The sequence below is a fragment of the Astyanax mexicanus genome, chromosome 25 (genome assembly GCF_023375975.1).
Source record: "Astyanax mexicanus isolate ESR-SI-001 chromosome 25, AstMex3_surface, whole genome shotgun sequence".
In the NCBI taxonomy this organism is placed as follows: Eukaryota; Metazoa; Chordata; class Actinopteri; order Characiformes; family Acestrorhamphidae; genus Astyanax; species Astyanax mexicanus.
The window spans coordinates 809,799-832,461 of record NC_064432.1 but is presented as its reverse complement, the minus strand read 5'-3'; the positions used below and the strand labels follow the sequence as shown (position 1 = coordinate 832,461).

Below are 22,663 nucleotides of genomic sequence, written 5' to 3'. Positions count from 1 at the left end.
GTTAATTGTTGCCATATGTTAACAGCCTCTAAATAACATCAGAAAATGTGCATGAACTCAATATTCTGATTATATTTGGGTTTATGTAGTATTTTATCTCAGCAATCAGATTTCTTATTACATTCTTCCAGGTTTCTAATGCCCGGATCAGACTACACGATTTTAGTCCGATTTTGACCCGATTTTGTCGGCGCTGACACATTGCGTGCATCGGATCCGGATTTCAGTGTCGCGAGCGACAAAGGTCCGTGTAGTGTGACACAGTCAAAAAGCAGTCATTTGACGTGAGCGACGGAGTCAGAGCGTCCGACTGAAAGACTCGAGCATGTTAGAATTATTTGTATTTTATCGCCTAGTTTGACACATGCTGCTCCGCCCCTGCTCCCTGACTCTGACCAATAGGAAGACAGAGCGCTCTGTGGCGCACAGATATAAACACGGGAAAAGAAAGCAGCACAGTGCTCCTAAAGTTCTCTGGACCAGAGAAACAGAAGAATAATCTAATAATCATCTAATAATCTACTTCATCCATTAAATAATCTGTTTACATTCACTAAAACCTAAGTAGCTTCATCTTTATCATACCTTAAGTTCTCTCTGGAGAACAAAAAGCCTGTAATGTCCATTTGGGTCACCCAGGACTTCAGCACAAAAGCGCTTCCATCACGCAAATCGCTTCTGTAGCATGATTATCAGATTCTATGCTTCTCCCCCGATAACCGCTTAATCTGACATAGTGAACATTGTGAGGGACAAAAATGTCGTGTAGTCTGAGCTTGGCATTAGTAAACGCATACAGGCAAGAGTAGACGGCAGGACAGACATTCATTGGCAGTTCTATGCATGCCAAAAAATGGCCCATTTTACAACACAAGCTTCTGTGAGACTATTGGCTGGTTAAAGACATTATTGGCTGACTCAGGAGTTTCCTACTGTCTGATTACTCAAATGCAGGTACACATCTTGACAGGATTTCTGACAAAATCTGATATGACATATTTTCATCCACTTTTGGTCAAGCAAACAGGTCAAGTCACCAACAGTCAGCTACAATCATCCATTCTCCCTCAGACAGGATCACCCTGCCAGCACTACAATTCATCCAATGCCGCAGAAAATTAAACACTGAATGATCTCAATAGCAGTGTACTGGCTCTTACCTGTGTGACCAAAGGCTCCAGCAGCCTCTCCACAGTTAGAGTACGAATCTCCAGACTCTTGGGGTCCCATTTCAGGAGGATTGGGGACGTAGCGCTCGTCATTGTTACTACAAACAGAAGGAAAAATAAACAGAATTAGGAGACATATACAAGCACATTTTGGGTAAGAGTGAGATATAGGAGTGTTATCTGTAAGGACATCTAACTAAAGGTTAACAGCTTTCAAAGAGTAAACTTTGTGGGTCGTGCAGCACTGGAGGGATGTCATCATCTCCTCCTCTATTATAATTCAGGGGTGAATCGACCTAGTTTCCCCTCTGCTTTCTTCTGGGGCCTGCTGTTAGTATTTAAAGGCTTTTTAGTTTCTATTCTCAATGCTACTAACAGAGTATGGAAGTTATCCTCCGGGGAGATCAGGTGTCCCCCCCCCCAGAGTTGGAAATAACTAATTATATTTACAATTTGCAATTTTTTAAGTAGTTTTTAAAATAGGTAATTTTACTTTAACTCAAGTACATTTTGACACAAGTAATTTACTTCACTACACTGGAAAACTCCCTGTTACTGAGTAAAAATTTAGATGCTGTCGGGAAAAAAAACGTATTTTTTTGTTCTCCATGGCAGCGCAGCTGAACTTTTCCCAGCAGTGTTTATTATATGGTTAGCGGGAGAGACGGAACCGGTGTTCTGTCGAGTTATGCTACCCATCAATATGTGCTTCTTTACGACACTGCACATTATGATTTCATGTTTTTAATAATAATAATAATAATGATAATTCCTTAAGTTTCTATTGGAAACACAAAACAATCTGCTTGAATGTTAAAAAAACATGTAAATAGCAGTTAAAACAAAGAAAAAGTTAATAATAAAAAAATAATAGTGAACTGTAAAACTATAAAAAACAGTTTATATTCACATATATGACCATAACTTTTTAACAGTTTTTAAAGAAAAAAATGGATCATAGAAACCTATACCACTTGTTCTTGAAAATGTTTTATGGGGTGGTCTGAACAAATACTGCCTGAAAGATCCAAATTATTTAATTTAATAATTATTTAATTTATGATTTGTACTTTTTTACATCAAATAAAAAAGGAACTGTGCAACTTTTACTCAAAGTACATTTTAAATTGAGTTCTTTTTTTTAATTACTTTTACTCGAGTATATTTTTAGATGGGTACTTTTACTTTTACTTGAGTAGAATTTTAGCAACGTAAAGGTACTTTTACTTCATTACAATTTTTCAGTACTTTTTCCACCTCTGGTCCCCCCACAGCCCATAAACAGTAAACTATGCAGAGAAACAAAATAACTACAGTCTGTAAACCTAAAACTATAAACTGCTAAGAGGTGATTATAATGTTATGCTTGATCAGCGTATGGATCAAGTCATACCATGACCAAAGTGGTAAACTTCCATGCCCTAATGTACTATACGTTTCCTTTGGGAAAAAAAACAATCTAATGCAATTTAAAAAAAAAAATAATAATAATAATAATAATAATCACATTTCACCAAAAATACAGTGTCACCATTTCATAGACAACTCAAACTCTTCTTTATCTTCAGACTAAGCCTCATAGGACAAATTGCATTCCTTGCATTCTACACAGAATTTAATCTCACTACCCACCCCAGTGAAATTAGCACCATCTCTCTATTCCCCAGTTTCCAAGTCACCAGTCCCCACTGTCAAGAATAACACATCAATTATCCCGAGTAGCTCGAGAAAAGGAGTAATTACGTTATTCGTGCCGGGCTGTCGGGGAGATAATAGGCCTGGTGACAATGAGCTGCTGGGATGCTGTTTTTTCCTGATGGCTCTAAACGCAGTGTGTGAGTGGGAGCGTTTCTCTGAGCCACGGTCCACCGAGGCTCCGCTGTTCAGGAGTGTAGGTTTTAGGACTGCTAGGCTGATTGCTGGAGAGGGTCCCAAATGTTAACATATGAAAATGGAACTGGCAGATCAAATCACTGCAGTGCCTTTAGAGTAGAGGGATTTTATAGTCATAAATGTGGATAAAGAATAATAAAAGTTAAGTTATTTAAACCAACAAGCATTTTTTTTCGCCATTTTAATTTGGGGTCGGAATCACAGGTCATCTGATGACATGATACCATCTATATCAATACGGTACTCGATATAGAATTCTGTAAATCAGTTTAGTGTGGACTTTTTTTTAAGAGGGATCTGGCAACCCAGTAGCGATAGCAGTGAGTGTGGTGTCTGAGCAGTGAGAGCAGCTCTCAGCAGAAGGGGAAAATTCAGGTATTTGTACAGAAGATGCTTCTGCTACTTTTAAGTTGTATATCTGGCTGCATTTTGGCTCCAGTGGAAACAATAAACGGTAACAGAGTGACCAACAAGAAACAAACCATATATAAATACTGTGAGTAAATCCTACACCTGACTGTTTCATAGGCAGCTGTACTAATCCCTTAACTCTGTACTGTATTTAAAACCATGTTCTGTCTCTGTTTCACTTCAAGTATAGTCTTAATATGACTGGTTATGGTTATTCATAGTTAAATGACAAGAGATTTAGGAGAAAAAACACACAAACCATAGTCTTAATATGACTGGTTGTGGTTTGCACTTATTGTTTGCACTATATAAGACTTAGAAAAGTTTTATTTTTATTTTTTATTCTTATTTCTATTTAGTTTGCGTTATATGATTGTGTCAAATAAAACTCTAGTTTTCAAGCCATTTTTCATTTTTGACGTTTTCTTTATAATCTTATTTTTAAATCTCGTCTTATTATTGAGGAAGGAAAAAAAAAATCTAACCCTATGTGACGGATAAATAAATACAGTTTTCATAAGCACAGACACACACTCTTGATCTGTTCCGTCCATGCCAACTCCTCTGTGACCTTAATAACCTATTCTTGAGAGAGAGAGAGAGAGAGAGAGAGAGAGAGAGAGAGAGAGAGAGAAGGAGGAAGACATATGCACTAAACAAAAACTAAAAGAAATATATTTTCCTACTTAAAATGGCCAAAATTACACTGACCTCTCAAGTCATTATACAGGAACTAGTACTGAATGACTTCTTAAATTGATATTTTAGATTTTTTTTAAGGTGAAACTGCTACATATATGTTGCTTTAAATGCACTGAAAATAGAAATGCTAAGAAATGCTTGTTGTGCAATTAAGGCCATTAAATCTCTCACTTTTTTCCTCTTTTTTTAATGCAATCTTTATCTTAATCCATGAACCCAAACATAAACCCTAAAGCAGTGAGGATTAAAGTTTAGATTAAGTCTCAGATGATGTAACGTAGAGAAGCCCACGCTTTGGCCACCTCTGCCCCAAACAGCTTATGAACCTGCACCTCCTCTCCTAGAGGACACAACACAACCCTGCTGCTTCTTAATCCTACTACACAAGCTACACTCCAGTGCTTTTGGTACCCTCTTCTAAACCCGGTTTCCCAGTTTCCCAGTTTAACTTCCCAACACCAACCCACTAGGCTTGCTAATAATGAATGAACACTCGCAAGGGCCTGTTAGCATTGTTGTTAATAATGCATTAAGGTCAGATAGAACAAGTTAACCTGTTAGGTTAATCTAAGGGTATGAATTTGGGCCAATACTTTCCTAAATTCCACACTCAAATAATCACAGTATGTACATACCTGTTACATTAGATTCATAACTTCAAGTAGAGCTGGGCGATTAATCGATTTTATATTTTATATTGTTCGGGGATTACTAGAGATTAGTCCTAATAAAGTAAAAAATAAGAATGAATAAATCATTAAAATTGAATAATACAAACAAAGCCTTGTTTTAAATACTTTCAAAAGAAAAAGCTAAATTTAACATCTTAAATTTTCTTCCTTTTTTTTTCTATTCTGCTGATCCAAATCATCTGATCCAAACCATGAGTTTATTAATCCATCACGCCACTAGTGAAAGCCCATTGCTCTGGCAGGCAGCATGTCGGCATTTGGCGCGTTGTCACTAAAAGTGCATCACTGATGAGATAAGGAGGGAAAAGGAAGGCTGAGGGAGGGTGTGGATTTGACTGAGCCTGCTCAAACATCCAGTGCTGATTTTGCAGTACACTCCACCCCTTTCTCTCGCTCAGCATCACTGGGGTGTCACGATTCTCTAAATCCTCAATTCGATTTTATTTCCGATTTTAGGGTCACGATTCGATTCGATTCTCGATTATCTTTTTTTTTTTTTTTTTTTTTTTTTACAGCAGAGAGGCCTATGCCAGTTTTAGATTAGTCTATGGTCAGTCATTGGTTTGATCCATCAAATTTACAATATCTTATTAAAAGGTGGGCTTGATATAAGTGATGCAAAGTGATACAAGTGATCTGTAATACACCACATTAAGCACTAATGGTCAAATTTAAATAATTTAATTTAGATATATATGTAATGCCATCTAGTGGCTTTTTTTGGTAGCAGCAGTGTGCACTATTAAAACAGCAATGTGCAACATAACAAAATAAATAATAAAAAAATACAGGAACAGTCATGTACAAAATAATAGAACAATTAGAGCCTTAACAAACTGAACTCTATCCTACTATAACAGTTAAACATGAAAAATAAGACTTTAAGACTTTTCGGTCCCTGAGAATGAGAAGTTTTTTTCTTTAATAAAGATATATTATTAACTTTATCTGAGAGAAAGATGCTCCTTAAGGTACCAAAACTATTAACATATTTGAGGCTAGACAAAACAACTGCTATTTTTATATTTTCAACTTTTCTTTAAGAAGATGAGAATGTCCACATTCTCTGGAGAAAGAGCCTCTTTTTGACTTAGATGTTCGAGACCATGACATAATTTCGATCGATTTCGATGAAATATCGAAATCATGACACCCCTAGTAAGCGTTAATCAGACACTGAAAACAGGAAGGGGAAAAAAACGATACTGTGAACAAAGAGAGCACTGGTAATAGAAAGGGTAAAGGACAGAGAACGAAAGGAATGAAAAATCAGAGGAAATTAAAGGAAAAAGCAGATGAGAATGAGACGAGTGTGTATGTTTGAGAGAAAGACAGAGAGGGAGAGAAGTGCACAGAGAGGATATATACAATCAGGGTCTGATGGACAGTTCTGGACCGTGACAGCGGCTGCTGGTGAAAAGCACACCAAACAAAAGGCTCTGTGAGAGTGTGAGGTGACCAATAAAAAAACCCTTTAAACACCCAGCACTTTCCCAATACAATCACAAACACACACATTCAGCAGCCACAGTTATAGGGGGGTCGGGTTGGGCAAAGGCAATCACTGCAGACTCAGCTTAAAATTCTGCACTCTCCAATTTTAGGGAAAATAATAATGCAATCAAAATCCTTTTTGATACTCATATCCGCCAAAGAGGTTATACAGAACAAAGAGACAGTTGGCAAAAATGTGCAATACACTTTATATTAACATTAGTGCATTTTATTTAACAAAAATACAAAGAGAACTTATAATTATAAAAATTATATATATATATATATATATATATATATATATATATATATATATATATATCCTCTTGAGAATCTGCATCCTCATATGAGGACATTACATTTCTGCTTCTCTGCAACATTATACTTAATAATTTTGCAGATCTTTAACCCTTTGGCCTTATATGGACACACTGCTGTATCATCTAGTGGCCACATGACAACATTCAACAGTCAATTGATTGAAATCAAGAGTGTGGGAATCCCAGTCAAAGATTTCTACAGCCAGTTCAGACAAAAACATGAGCCAGATACAAAACTCTCATCCAATTTTATGTTTGAAACTATTCTCCTGATGTTTATTTGCTCACTGTCAAAAGATAAAAGTACTTTTTTCGAATAATTGACTCAGAGGTTCTTAATTTTTTAAATAAACAACAATTTCTAATTGAAGACATATTTTTTTTTTTGCTTGTTAGATCCTAAAGTCAGGGTTCCAGGAGGACATATACATATATATATATATATATATATATATATATATATATATATATATATACATACATGTATATATATGTATATATAAATATACATATATATATACATATATATATACATATATATATGTATATAATATATATATATATATATATATATATATATATATGTATATATATATATACGTATATATACGTATATATATATATACATATATATATATATATATATATATATATACATATATATATATATATATATATATATATACATATATATATATATATATATATATATATATATATATATATATATATATATAAAAACACCCCACAAATCCACATTTAGACAGATTGTGAAAGGAAATCAAGACCATAGTTATTCTCCCAGAAGTGGTTGACCAAGCTGTATTACTCCAAGAGCAAGAGTGTAATTAGAGTAACTTCTAAGCAACTGAAGGCCTCTCTCAAACTGGCTACCCATGACCCCAATCAGGAGAACACAGGACAACAAGTCAACAACCCAAAGCACACAAGTCTTTCTACAAAAGATGATGTTTTAAGGTCCCTACTTTGTACCACACTCTTTTGCCACAGGGGCTAGCGTTTTTCCTCGTTAAAAAGTTTAAGCTGCTCATTTTGCTGCTACACCTTATGTCATTATCAGCAGAGGTGCAGAAACGCCGGAATACAGGGGCCATTGGTCATCTCCACTGTAGGCTTTAGGGTGAAAGGTTCAGGGGTAGGGTGACTAATTAGTGAAATAAAGAGAGTAGATAGTTCAGTCAGTACAATCTAATACACTATTCTCTGTTTTTCTCTCCCAGATTCCTGACCTTTGTGTCACCACCGGAACAGACCTAGTTCTTTTTCACACACACGGTTACTCACAGACACACACACACACAGATACACACACACACACACACAGCAAAATAACAAATGAACATTCCAGCAACCCCACTAGCAGTCCCTCGCAAGATTCCCACTACAAATAGCTGCAGCACTCATACAATGCCACCCAGAAGTCAGAGACAGAAGTGTAAAATACCTTATGATCCCCAGAAAAGAAACACTGAAGTACTGATATAGTGGTGAAGGAGTTCATCCCAGTCCACTCCTGACTGTTATTTGTAGGGGAGACACATACCCATTCACTGTTTTTCTCAAAATCAAGGATATTAAAAAACTGCTTAACCTGCATTTGTTGTAGACAGCGGACTCTGCAGTTTTGTCAAGGGAAAGGCTCAGCAGTTCAATAGCTGAGTAGTTATGTTATGTTAGTCAACAGCAGCCTACTAAGCTGCTTAATTGGTACTCAGTGAGTCTGTATCTTAGCTAGTTAAGCAAAATATAGCTTTAATTTCAAAACCTTTAATTTCAGCCTTCTCTAAGCAAAAGCAGTCGCTTAATCTGATTCTTTTTTTTTTCTTAATGCATATTTAAGTTGGTTTACAGTCAGCCAGACCTGAATTTGTTCTGTGGTGAGCAGATTGTTTTCCTGTAATTATGCTACAGCTTACCTGCGCCTCTCTCTCCAGAACTCCAGAAGAAAAGTTAAACATTTGTAATTGTAAGACTGACCGTTTAACATTAATTTCATAAATTGTGCACAGTGTGTACTTAGCTTGAAACCTTGTAACTAGACTAAACATGGTTTTTGATAATGTTTTGGTTTTAAAATAATGCAGGATCAGATGGTATATATGCCACGTAACTTCGGATAATCAAAACAACTTGCAAATGTATCCTACTCCCTGCCACCAGTAATACTGTATACAGTAGCAAAGGTTTAATGGGCATGATTATATCAATAAAGTGGATACCACTCAAATATTTCAAAGATGTTAGCTTTCGGTTACATAATAGGAGAATCAGGAGAATCTCTCACTATCTTTAATAAACTCCTGAAGACAGAGCTCTTCAAAGAGCTCTTACTCTCCTAACACCTCTAACACACTAACTACTTCTTACCTCATTACCCTCTTCCCCTCCTTCACTCCTCTATCCCATTATTCCCTTTGACTTCCTTTAGGCCCTGTCTAAAGATGTTTTTACCTTTAACTTCTATTACTTTTGTACTTCACTATTGTATAATTCGCTTTGGACAAAAGCCTATAGAAGAGGTATACATTCATACAGATGACATGAAAATGCTGAGAATAGTAATGCAATGAAAGGGGAGTCTAAATCAGACTATCACCAGCTCATGCATGCTTCCCATTTCAGCATATGCAAAGCAAACGGTGCCAAGTATACAATCCCAGAAAGCTGTGAATCCACACAGAAAACATACAATCCAAGACAATAAACAATCCAGCTACTGAAACCCAAAAATGGAGTAGTGATAAACTTGTCACAAACCTTTTACCTATACATGTTAATGATAGACTGCTCAAAAGCTACAGTCATAACCATACAACAGAAATGCAGACAGTGCTGTGTTTTAATAGAGAATTACGAGCACATCTGATTCTCTATTCATAGCGAATGCAAAGGGATCAGGTTTGTTCTACAAGCAGAGGAGCACCAGGCTGTGTTGACAAAAGCCTGGTCCAAAACAGCACAGATGGTTTGTAATGCCCTATATACACTCCAGCTAACACATGTACAACGGCAGTTAGGCCAGCTCTCTTGTCAGCAGTAACTTTATCGAGTTAGACCCATGACAAGTTCATTTAAAAGAGCTGCACACATTTATTCAGTTAATTGTGTGTGTGTGTGTGTGTGTGTATATAAAATGCTGAAATGTCCAACACTGAATTTCAAAATTTACAAAAATATTTTTTTTTTGTCAAAGTAAAAACCCAATGTTGAACTAATGCTAAATTTTAATTACTAGGGGTGTCACGATTCTCGAAATCCTCGATTCGATTTTATTTCCGATTTTAGGGTCACAATTCGATCCGATTCTCGATTTATTTTTTATTTTTATTTTTTTTTTTTACAGCAGAGAGGCCTATGCCAGTTTTAGATTAGTCTATGGTCAGTCATTGGTTTAATTCACCAAATTTACAATATCTTATTTCAAAAGGTGGGCTTGATAAAAGTGATGCAAAGTGATACAAGTGATCTGTAATACACCACATTAGGCACTAATGGTCAAATTTAAATAATTTAATTAAGATATATATGTAATGCCATCTAGTGGCTTTTTTTGGTAGCAGCAGTGTGCACTATTAAAACAGCAATGTGCAACATAAAATAAATAATAATAAAAAAATACAGGAACAGTCATGTACAAAATAATAGAACAATTAGAGCCTTAACAAACTGAACTCTATCCTACTATAACAGTTAAACATGAAAAAGAAGATAATTCTAGTCTAAAGCGAAAAAGAGAGTTCTTTCTGCTAAATTATTCATCAGCAATTCATCATGGATGTGTTATTTATATACACACACCTTTGTACTGTATATACTCATTACACATTGTTTATCACAGAGCCATGAGATTTATTACTAATTGTCCTTTGTTTACTTTCCACTGTGTTCTTTACATAACAGCTTTGTCCTACAAATATGCTGAATCACTGGTATACTTTAATATATACAGTAAAATATACAGTAGGATTATTACAGTCTTATTTATGAAATTGTATACATCAAAAAGGAACTGGAAGTTATGGTCTGTGCTCTTAATTATACAGGGGTTGGAGAATGAAAGTGAAACACCTGGTTTTAGAGCACAATAATTGATTGTGGTGACGGACAGTTCTGGTGGAAACAGGAGAGTTGAGGTGCACATTGAATTCTGCGTGATTTGATCAGCCGTGGTTTTTTTTAATGTTTTTTGGATACAATCCGGGTTAGCACCCGAACATCCCTTTCAGACAGCTTCCTCTTACAGCGTCCACAGTTAATCCTGTTGGATGTGGTTGGTGCTTCTTGGTGGTATACTGGCTGACATTACCCTGGATACCGTGGCTCTTGATGCATCACAAAGACTTGCTGTCTTTGTCACAGATGCTCCAGCAAGACGTGAAAAAAGCAAAACTGTGCTCTTACCCTGCTAATTGAACCTTCACACTCTGCTCTTACTGGTGCAATGTGCAATTAATGAAGATTGACCACCAGGCTGCTCCAATTTAGACATGAAACCTAAAATCCCACACTAAAATGATGACAGGTGTTTTTTTAGTTTCATTGTCCAACCCTTCTGTATGTACCATTTGTTTTGAAAGCATTTGATTTTATTATGCCGCACAGTCAGAAAGGGATATCCCGCAGTAAGTAGTAATAACAACTGATACTCTTACGAAATACCAAATCCAGACATCCCTACAAAAAATAAGCCCAAAACAAATTCCAATGGTGTTTTACCGCTAACGCTGGTGCAAGAGACTGACATAAATCATTACTAGAACTGAAGTTTCCAGGTGGTGTGTAACCTTTGCAACTTCACACATCTTAAACCTTAGACCTCTAAGACTACAAACATTTCCACAAAGCTGTTGTTTTATCTGCACTGTTATAGCTGGAGCAGCTAAAGGATGCTCAGAGGAAGGCTGTTCGTAACTCCTGACATATCTGAGATTGCCCTGTCAAGGTTCTGTCAGGGATCTTCAAGTGTGAACAGCAAAATGACAAATTGTGCAGCAATAGTGCGAAATCTCAGGAGAGACCTTCACCAGTCATAAAGGAAAAAGACTGTGCATGCTGTGCACTGTGCATTTCTCTTAGCATTCTTTACAACTACACTGCATTATTAAAAAGCAACTTAAACATGTTTTTACTGATTCTAAAATCTTAATAATTAATACATTTTAACACATTTAAACATATATTCAGTGTACAAAGCTATTCTGGAACAAAACAAATGTATTGTAGGTTTGTAATTTGTTAAGAGCATAGACTATATAGCTGGACAGAGCATCGTCCCTCAAAATCCCTACAGAATTAGTTTTTTAAAACGTTATTCAGCTCTATTTAAAAAGGTGTGGTTTTTGTAAAAGGGCTGGTTATGGGCGGGACCAATAACAGACGTCAGCTCCGCTCTGCAGCCTGTGACCTCGAGGAATCCCTCAGGGGCGAGGTTATTTAAATGAGTGGGCTGTCTCTCCACAGTCTTTCTCCCTACTCTAGTCTCTACTGCGCAGACTCTGGTATCAGGATCGCCAACATGGAGGAAGATTTTGGCTTCATTTTCATTGAATGAATGGGAACAGAGACACGGCGTCCATCTTTTTTACAGTCTCTGGTTAAGAGAGTGTTTTGGAAAAAACGTGGCCCAGTTTGTCAGTTTGTCATATTTTTAATCTCTCACTGAAATTCAGACTCATAGGGGTCGAACACACACACAAAAAACAGAAGGTTACTCTATTACATGTATAATGTATAACACTGACACATCCACTATTCATTCTCTCAGATGCCTCCCTACTGTCTCTCTCTCTCTTTCTGTCTGTCTGTGATCTCCCACTGTTTACAAGGATTAACTCCAAGCGCAAATCGAGGTTAATACCTTGATAAGCATCCAGGCATGTAAAATAAGGTCAGAAAGCTTGATGTTTGGTGCTGCTTTGAGGTTATATTCCTCTTTTGAATCCTCCTCCCTATTTAAAATGATGGGAGCGCAAAACATATCCGCAAAATCTTACTTGAAAATTTAGCTTAGTAGGTTTATTTAACTCACAGTAACTAAAATAAACACTACTAAACACACATTTGGCTTATTTTCACTACTTATCACTGCTAATGTGTATTAATTGAGGCTTTTAAAAAGCACTTGAAGGCTCTTTCATTATTGATTGATTTGTAAAAAGCTCTTTTTACTTACAGTAAGGTTTTAAAGGCAAAAAAAAACAAGCATTGCTAGTCACAAATCTCTAACAGTACGCATTAATTCAATCTTAACCACCTTTAAAGAAGAAATTATACACTAAACCTTTGCTTCCAAACTTTCTGTATTTGTTAACGCAGAGGAAAATGAATGCTGGAGGTTCAGCTGCACTGGGATGTACAGTATAAAGTGCTCAGGGACTGCAGTATCTGAGCTGTGTTTTAGAGTTTGGAGGAGTGAAGGGGGAATTATCGTTTTCCCTGGAGAGAGAGATAAATAGAAAGAGGGGGATGAAGCTCCTGCTGAACATGTACTTTGTGCAGAACAACACATACACACTCTCATATACACAGTTACACAAACAACACAGCGCTACAGACATTTAATGCAAGTTCCATATTTAGAAGCCCACAATCATAGAAGAGCAGTATGTAAAATGATCATGAAATGTTAGCTCATGGGAATACCTGGAAATACTCACACCTGTATATGTTGTGAGCTGTTATCCTGTGTGAGGCTGAAAACTGACTAGCATATGTTCATGGTAAGGCAGTGTAAATGAACATAGTAGGAGTAGGCCTGTCACGATAACAAAATGTTTTAGGACAATATATTGAAGATATTGTCCCAGAAATTATTGCGATAAACGTTAATATTTTCATTTTAAAGTACAACTACCATGGGACTCTTTGGGTTCTGAGAAAACTCTGGACTCAAACTCTGGACTCTAAGTCACTAGCAGATTCCTTTTACTGATCATATATGTGTATGCTGTAAAAAACACATTAGCTCAAAAACACAAGTGTCCATATGATCACAGACACAGATGCTCAGCAGGCCAGAGCTCTTGCTATAAATGTATTTTTTAATGGAACCGTCAGACTAATTCTAAGCAAGAAACACCAGCATGTTTAGCGTGTGGAGGCTTGAGGCAGGATCAACAACAACAGGGGTAACAATTTTTATATTCATTATTCAGCTGGATGAATTGGGTTGGATTGTTGTGCTTTAAATAAGATCTCAGGTTAGTAGTATTGCCAGCTTTTGTTGCCACTTTTGTGAAACAAATTTGACCGCCTCAATCGCGTTGATGGTTCTCCTCGCTAATTTGGTTTAATACTGGTCAAAATATGGTCAAAATACTCCAAAAATACTCCCGCACAGGAGCCATGGAAATGCAGTTTTAACAAAGCCCATCTTGGACTGGAATTACTCTGAAACTGCAAAAAAAAGTTTAAGAAAATCCAATAAGCCTCGAATAGGTTTGCTAGCTAACACATCTCCAAACACACACTCTACACTGTGCGCTCGCACGCATGCCTGCGTGTGTGTGTGTGCGTGTGTGTGTGTGTGTAGCGACACGGTCACCACTACAGTGGTAATAATCACCACCAGCAGAGAATTGTCCATGTGAATAGACAATAAAGTCTGGCAGAAACCAAACTTTAGTTTTCTGCTAAACAAGGAAGAGAGATAGAGTTTTAGGCAGATACTTCCTCACAGCATAAACACCAAACATACTGCAGCATTTTAATACTCAACATTCATTACTTATACATAAGATAAAGCCAACAATATGAATTCCATTATGATTCATATGCATAAGATACACTGAAAAAGAAAAAGCAAATATACTTCTGTTCTTAGAGGTTAAAACATCCCCCTCAGACTCCATCAGTGAGGATAAACTTAAGCTTATTAAAAAGAAGAGAGGAGAGAAATTTTTCTTTATTGCTTTTCTCTGACAAATGACCTGCCACCAACACCAGCCTCATTTCTTCAGTAGGTTATGTGGGATTATGGAGTAAAGATGCAAAAGCAGCAGAGAATCAAATTGTTTCACCTGAAATTACATTTTGGGTTACAATTAATGAAGTCGGAGTCAATTACTGTGTAGGGAAGATAAACCAATCAATATTTCTTGGTTTCAGGGGGTCCGTAGAGAGCCATTCAAGACTTGATTTGGACTGGACTAAAATGGGCTACAAAGGACAATCAATTACCCGAGTCATGTGACAAAAACTGCTGAAGAAAGCACCAAGTATTAGGGGTTCAGCCATTTCCTGAAGCGACATTAGCAAAAAAAATTAAAAATCCAAAAAGTTACCAAAAAACAGTAGTTTCATATGGACAGGAGCCCAAAAAAGACAAACAATTGCAGATATGTGTGGCCTAGGGGTGGGCGATATGGCTCTAAAATAATATCACGATATTTCAGGGTATTTTTGTGATAACGATATACTTGGTGATATAGGAAAACTAAAATAATTAATTAATTTCAGGAATATAGTATAATAGTTTAACAGTATAATCATAATGTGGCAAAATAAATAATATAGCATAAAATAATATAATGCAGCAAAAAATATTGCAGAATATTTAGTGCATGCATATAAACTGCAAACTAAAACAATTATACAATAAATACACCTAAAGCTTCACAGTAAATAATAGACTACTTTTAAGACAGAACAGCCCTATTATCACGATATGGATTTTTAATATCATGATATTTCTGTGTCACGATATATTGTATACGATATAATATTGCCCACCCCTAGTGTGGCCCTAAAAGAGCATCTTAAAAATTGGGCAATGTCATAGAAGAATCACTGTTGGATCCCTAAGGAAGCAAATGTTTCCCACAATACTCACCAAAGCTCTTTTAACGTGTAGGTGTAGATTTACTCTCAAAGAAATTCCTAGAAAGATGCTGGAAAATGAGGCCCCGGGTTCTTTAAGGAAGCATGCTTTATTTTTAATAGTGAATATTTTTTAAAAACAAACGACAGGATAAGGGCTGGTCTCTGCGACTTCATGAGTGAATATGTTTCTAGCTTACATCTATGAATTTCCTGATAGGGCTTTTTAAAGCGGATCAAAGAACGATGGTGCTTTTGCAGTGATATTTTTAGATACAGTGAGGTCTTAGCGCATTCAAATAACGCCTTAAACGACCGGAAAAAAAAAACTGAGCAACTTGCAGCCTGGCGTGTTTCAATAAACAGCACAATATGACTAAACCTCTGCAACACTGAGGAAAAAGGGGAATTAGCTCTGGTTTTGATTACAGATGGAGCTGCTCGGAAAATGCACAACAGGCAATACCCCATTTCCAAGATTAATGTTCAGACGTGAAATAGGATTTCTGCTCCCTGTTTCAGTGTTGCATTTGCTGGTATATTAAGCACAATCGTAAGGTTCTAAAAATAAGACTTGGGCAAATTGCAGAACGCTGAATATTAATTTCACACTTGCCGAATGATCATGCTTACTGCACTAATGACGCCACCATCAGGCTAGCAGTGGATCTGTAAATGAACAAAAATCTACAGGAATAACAACATTGCTTTTATTGCTCTAAAGTAAAAAACCTTGTACCTCATTTTTTGTCGTTTTTAACTTTGAAATAACGTGAATGTACAATGTTTTGTTTTGGCCTTTTTTCAAAAAAGTTTTGGTTGCTTTTCCAGAACAGAAAGCTTATTAACCAAACTGAGCCCAATTTTTCAGCATGATTACCCATCTACATTGAGCCAAATAACAGTTTTTTGGGAGGGCTTACTGATGCAGTGATGTGCTGTTTGTCTAATCAGGTCGTGCTAATGCCTTGGCAGTGGTTGGACAAGACTGGTAGCAACGTAGGACAAGGCCTATAGCCAGTGTGCAAGAGCAATGGTAGTAAAGTGGGACAAAACTCGCAAACCCGCAAAACATGCTAACTAGAGATGCACCAAATATAAGTGCCATGCAGAATGGTACAGCCCTACTAACAAATGTAGCTGTCCAGTGGAAAAGAGGCCAGTTTAGAATTTTTTTATTTTATTTTGGTCAATATAATATAATTCTGATATCAAAATGAACAGCATATTAAAGCCACAGGCCATAAAAAGATAGGAAAGATAGTAATAATAAATTATAAATAATAATTATATCATGACATTCATTACATTTTCACAATACACAATATTATTACAATGTTTTCACATTGGCAAAATGCAACAGCACTGGCAACTGCTATTTTTTGCTGCACATCATTCAATTAAACACTCTCTGTAATTACATTACATTACATTACATTACATTACATTTGGCAGACGCTTTTGTCCAAAGCGACTTACAATAATGAAGTACAAAAGTAATAGAAGTTAAAGGTAAAAACATCTTTATACAGGGCTTAAAGGAGGTCGAAGGGAAATAATAGGATAGAGGAGTGAAGGAGGGGAAGAAGGAAATGAGGTTAGAAGTAGTTAGTGTGTTAGAGGTGTTAGGAGAGTAAGTGCTCTTTGAAGAGCTCTGTCTTCAGGAGTTTATTAAAGATAGTGAGAGATTCTCCTGATCTGGTAGTAGAAGGTAGTTAGTTAGAGGTGTTAGGAGAGTAAGTGCTCTTTGAAGAGCTCTGTCTTCAGGAGTTTATTAAAGATAGTGAGAGAATCTCCTGATCTGGTAGTAGAAGGTAGTTAGTTAGAGGTGTTAGGAGAGTAAGAGCTCTTTGAAGAGCTCTGTCTTCAGGAGTTTATTAAAGATAGTGAGAGATTCTCCTGATCTGGTAGTGGAAGGTAGTTTGTTCCACCATTGGGGAACTCTGTATGAGAACAGTCTGGATTGCTGTAATGATATGTGCTGTTGGGTCATTATTCTTTAAGCACTGATGATATCCTCAACACGCTTATTAAAACTAGCAATTAAAAATAGCCATGTAGCAGCCCTAAAATTAATTGGAATAATGTATTTCCACTGATATCGACTGAACAATACGACGTTTGCCGCTCTGGGTGCACAAGGCTTTTGTATGAGAGTAACTAAAACTCGTTACTGATGTGTGCAAACTCTTTTTCGTGACACAGTTTTTTTGTGACACAGCTGAACTGATTCCCCAGAGTAAACTAGTGAAGCTGGTCAGAGTGCCAGTGGCCATCTGCTGGTCCTGCAAATGCACAGTGCTGTTTAGAGGGAGGCGCAGGGTTTTAGCCGCTCTGAGAGCACAGTGTTGTATAGTAACTGCTGACCTTGTCCATATACGAAAAAGCCTCAGGAACTGAGACAATAACCAGTGACCTGCCATGACTTCACAGACTTCACTTCTCAGGGCTCTTTCATTGAAGGCAAGCAAGCATGACTAAGCTGCTGGAAGTCATTCAATTCTAAGAAATGGGGCTATGCAACCTGATAGACCGGGGTGACTGAGGACACAGCAAAATTACAAAAGTACAAAGATTGTACAAAACATGCAAATGCAAACGTATGTATTCAGTCTGGCTTTTATGTAGTGTTTTATGTTTTATTTCAACTACATTGTTATCCAAAAAATAGTGTGGGTTATTATTATAACATTGCGCCTTTTAGCTCTCAAAAATATGCATGCTTCACTCAGTCTTATAGCTGAACAGGACACAAGTGTCTTTAGTCCCTTGAAAATAAAAAATAAAACACTATGATGGTTGTGAAGTCACTAATGACAAAAGTTACTTTGATCATTCCAAGTTATCTTGTCGCTTTACTTCCATTCCAACGTCAGATTGTTGGGTCTGATTAAATGGCTGTAGAGCTGCAGCTATCGATTATTTTAGTAATCGAGTACTCTGTGGAAAAATCGAGTCGATTAATCGATTAATCGAGTAATCGTATAAAACATATTTGCTTAAAGAGTAATCAAAAATACACAAGAGAAAACAAGACATTTCACTTAATAATGAATGACCAATTTTCTTTTTTAGATTTTAGTTACAGAAGTTACATTTTTAAATTCACAACATACATTTCCAAACTGCAAACACAAACAGAAATACATGAAGGAATAATAATAATTTAATAATTAGTACTTTAATAAATTAAGTTAAATTATTTTCACAGTAATTGAGTACTCTATTGAAAAATCGATTTGATTAATCGAGTAATCGGATAAAACATACTTGCTTAATTTTTTTGTTAATTGAGTAACTCAAATTACTCAAATAATCGTTTCACCCCTAAATGACTGTAGCAATGGATTTTTCAGATGTTTTAGCAAAATAATGAAACATCACAAAATCATAGCATGTACCACTGATACCACAGCAACCACCTAGAAACACTATACCTAATACAGAAATTCATTGAATGTCAGTTTTGTTTTTCTCAATATCATGCAGTTCTTATAGTTTATAGTAAGCACCTGGGATACCACAGCAACCAACCAACATTACCATAAAAAAAAAAAAAACTGGAAGTGAAACGATTTTGGAAGTGGAACAATTATGTGTTTCTTTTCTAGTGACAATTTTATTAGCATATACTGTTTATTATTTTTTTTAAATACAACATTTAATTATCTTTTTTAACCTGATCAATTGTAGTCTACATAATTATTTTTTACTTCACATAATATTAATTACATCATAACATCACATACCTACATCATAATACAAAAGATTATGTAACGATTATATGTAAAATGTTTACCACAAATAAATCAGAAACTATGTACTGTATATAAAATCAGATTTTATCATAATATTGGTATTTACTGTCATAACCATGTGCGTGAAGTTTCAAACTTTACAGGATGACAGAAAAACGCTTAGCTTTCTGTGAAAGTCAGTGTAAAAATTATTTATTCTAAGTAATTCTGGAGCATTTATACATATACATATGTTTTTTTTGTGACAGCAACAATATGCTTTGAGTTTGCACTTCTGATTGAGTATTTAAAAATGTATGCCCTTTCCAACTGGGTCAGCCACGTAGTAAGTGAGCTTAGTCCACTTAGCTAGATAATTAAACAAGCTAAGCTATTAGGGATCCCATTTATTCTTAATGCTCTTTTTAGCTCTTTGTAGACTAAACAGCACTAGACAGACTGACACCATTATCATCTTACTATGTTCTTACTGAAGAAAACGTAATTTTACAGCACTAACAACTGAAAATGAATCAAACTCCACAGGAAGTAAATATGTACAGAAACAGAACTTGTGAATGAATTTAAATTGCAAAGGCAAAAGTATTGAGTGTGAAGTCTGTGAAGTCTGGGTCCACAGAGAGAAAGTCCTTACAGTGAGGATTTCAGGAGGGTGTTGAATGATTCAGCAGAAAAGATAAGAATGAAAGAGAAAAACAACACAAGCCACAGAACGTCTGAACACTTCCAAAGTTACTGCTGAGAGAGAGAAAGAGAGAAGGAAGGAGAGAGAGTTGTTACAGACTGTCACAACCTGAGGGACAAAACCACATAATATAAATTATTATAACTAATTTCTAATATTAATGATTTATTGCTTATTATTACACATTTATAAAGTCTCCACACTCTTATTTCCTTCTATTTGAATTATCATTAATAATAATTATAAGTGTTAATCCTGTAAATAATAATAAGTTCTGTTATTGTAATTGTATGTATGTAATCTTTCTTTTAATTATTATTATTATTATTATTATTTTTAATTATTATTATTTTTGTTTGTTTTCTGTTTTATGCTTTGGCAATAGTGTTGATTATAACATTCATGCCAATAAAGCACTGTTGAACTGAACTGAGAGAGAGAGAGAGAGAGAGAGAGAGAGAGAGAGAGAGACAGAGAGCGAGGGAGAGAGAGAGGGAGAGAGGGAGAGGGGAGAATGAGAGAGGGGAGAATGAGAGGGAGAGAGGGAGAGAGGGAGAGAGAGAGAGAGAGAGAGACAGAGAGAGAGTGAGAGAGAAAGAGAACAGATGGACTAACAGAGAAAGACAGACAGATAGATAGATAAATGACAAAATGACATATAGACAGATTGATGAATAGAAAGACAGAATGACAGATAGATAAAAAGACAAAAATAGAAAGATGACAGTAACAAACAGTAACAAAGATAGACAGAAAGTCAGCCGCATAGAGAGACAGGTAAACAGATATCCAGACAGACACAGATATCCTAAAAGACAGAAAGAGAGACAGACAAAGAAATATATATATATATATACAGACAGACAGACAGATGTCCAGACATACACAGAGAGAAAAATATAAAGACTGCCAGAGACAGAGACAGACAGTAAACATAGACAGACAGATATCACAGATGGATAGACAAAGTGAGACAGGAAGAGAGACATATAGAGAGAGAAACAGAGAGCAAGTGAGGAGATAAAAGAGAAAGAGAGAGAGATGGAGCAGAAGATTAGACAATAGCGTGGGTGAGGGGTGAGTGCTCAGCCCCTCTGAGCCTGCCGGCCAGATTGTTTTCTTAGTTTGGCTGAGCAGATGAGACTGGGGGGGGGGGGTCTAAAAAGAAAAGAGAGGGGAGTTGGGGTGACAAGAACAACAGAGGCAGCCAGGAGAGAGAGAGAGAGAGAGAGAGAGAGAGGAATGAAAAGAAGAGAGGGTAGTTGGCAGCTATGCTTAGCAGTGTAGCCTCAGCTTCCGTCAGCTCATCATCACATGACCTACAGACTGCATGCATTAGACATACTGTGAAAGTGCCTTAGAGAGGCTTGTAAAGAAGAGATCACGAAATGCTGAAGAGGGCAAGTGTGGAAATGTCAACAGCAGCAAAAAGGAGATATATAATACAGTAGGGGTGTCCCGATTCTCTAAATCCTTGATTCAATCTTATTTCCAATTTTAGGGTCACGATTCGATTCGATTCTCGATTTTCTATTTTCTTTTTTTTTTTTTACAGCAGCGAGGCCTATGCCAGTTTTACCCCACATTAGGCACTAATGGTCTAATTTAAATAATTTAATTTAGATATATATGTAATGCCATCTAGTGGCTTTTTTTTATAGCAGCAGTGTGCACTATTAAAACAGCAATGTGCAACATAACAAAATAAATAATAAAAAAATACAGGAACAGTCATGTACAAAATAATAGAACAATTAGAGCCTTAACAAACTGAACTCTATCCTACTATAACAGTTAAACATGAAAAATAAGACTTTAAGACTTTTTCGGTCCCTGAGAATGAGAAGTTTTTTTCTTTAATAAAGATATATTATTAACTTTATCTGAGAGAAAGATGCTCCTTAAGGTACCAAAATATTAACATATTTGAGGCTAGACAAAACAACTGTTATTTTTATATTTTCAAGTTTGTCTTTAAGAAGATGAGAATGTCCACATTCTCTGGAGAAAGAGCTGCTCTTTGAGTGTTGGCTACAGTGTGCTGCACCGTTTGCGTAGCACGTGTGCTTGCGTAGCTAAGAGGGAGGGATTGTCAATCCTCTTTTTGACTTCGAGGCTCGAGACCATGACATAATTTTGTATTTTTTGTGTATATGGTGAGCTGGTGATTATCCAGACCTGACCCGGGGAAAGCAATCAAATTCTTACAGCAATGCTTCTGACAGTAGAGATAGTTGCATCAATGAAAGCAGGACAATCTCTTTTAATATCATTGATTTCAGAAACAAACAATAAGCAAATGCACTACTACTTTGAAAATTGAGGAGAATTTCATACAGAACCAACAGATCTGTCTTCCTTTCAAACATATGAGCTGTAAACATACAGACACAGCAAGCACTCAACCAGCAGCCTGTCCAAACTAGATGTACAGATCCCAGGAAAGATCACATCACCGGTCTTAACAAAGCGAGGGAGCCAAGTGTTCCCACCACAGCACTGCAGGAATACCCTTCTGAGTCAGCTCTCTGTCAGTCTACAGCATGTTTCTCAGACACTCACACACAGCAGGTGGACGGCATCATTATGGCAATGTTTTATGTAGTCCACTAATAATGTCAAAATACATAGAGTGTGTTATTTTACTTGATAATGATTTTGTACGCAGCTGAACGTTCAAATTAAGTGACTGTGTGGCTCA

General features: G+C 36.3%; 1 protein-coding gene across 2 annotated transcripts in view; it reads right to left on the bottom strand.

Annotated features, from left to right (window-relative positions):
* The window catches only part of ctnna2 (catenin (cadherin-associated protein), alpha 2), a 622,967-nt gene that overhangs the window by 556,175 nt on the left and 44,129 nt on the right, over positions 1-22,663 (bottom strand). For both annotated transcript variants that reach the window (XM_049472311.1, XM_049472310.1), the window contains one exon: positions 1,161-1,267. In XM_049472311.1, coding sequence (XP_049328268.1) covers positions 1,161-1,262 — 102 coding nt within the window. In that variant the 5' untranslated portion in view covers positions 1,263-1,267. The remainder of the gene's footprint in view (positions 1-1,160; positions 1,268-22,663) is intronic.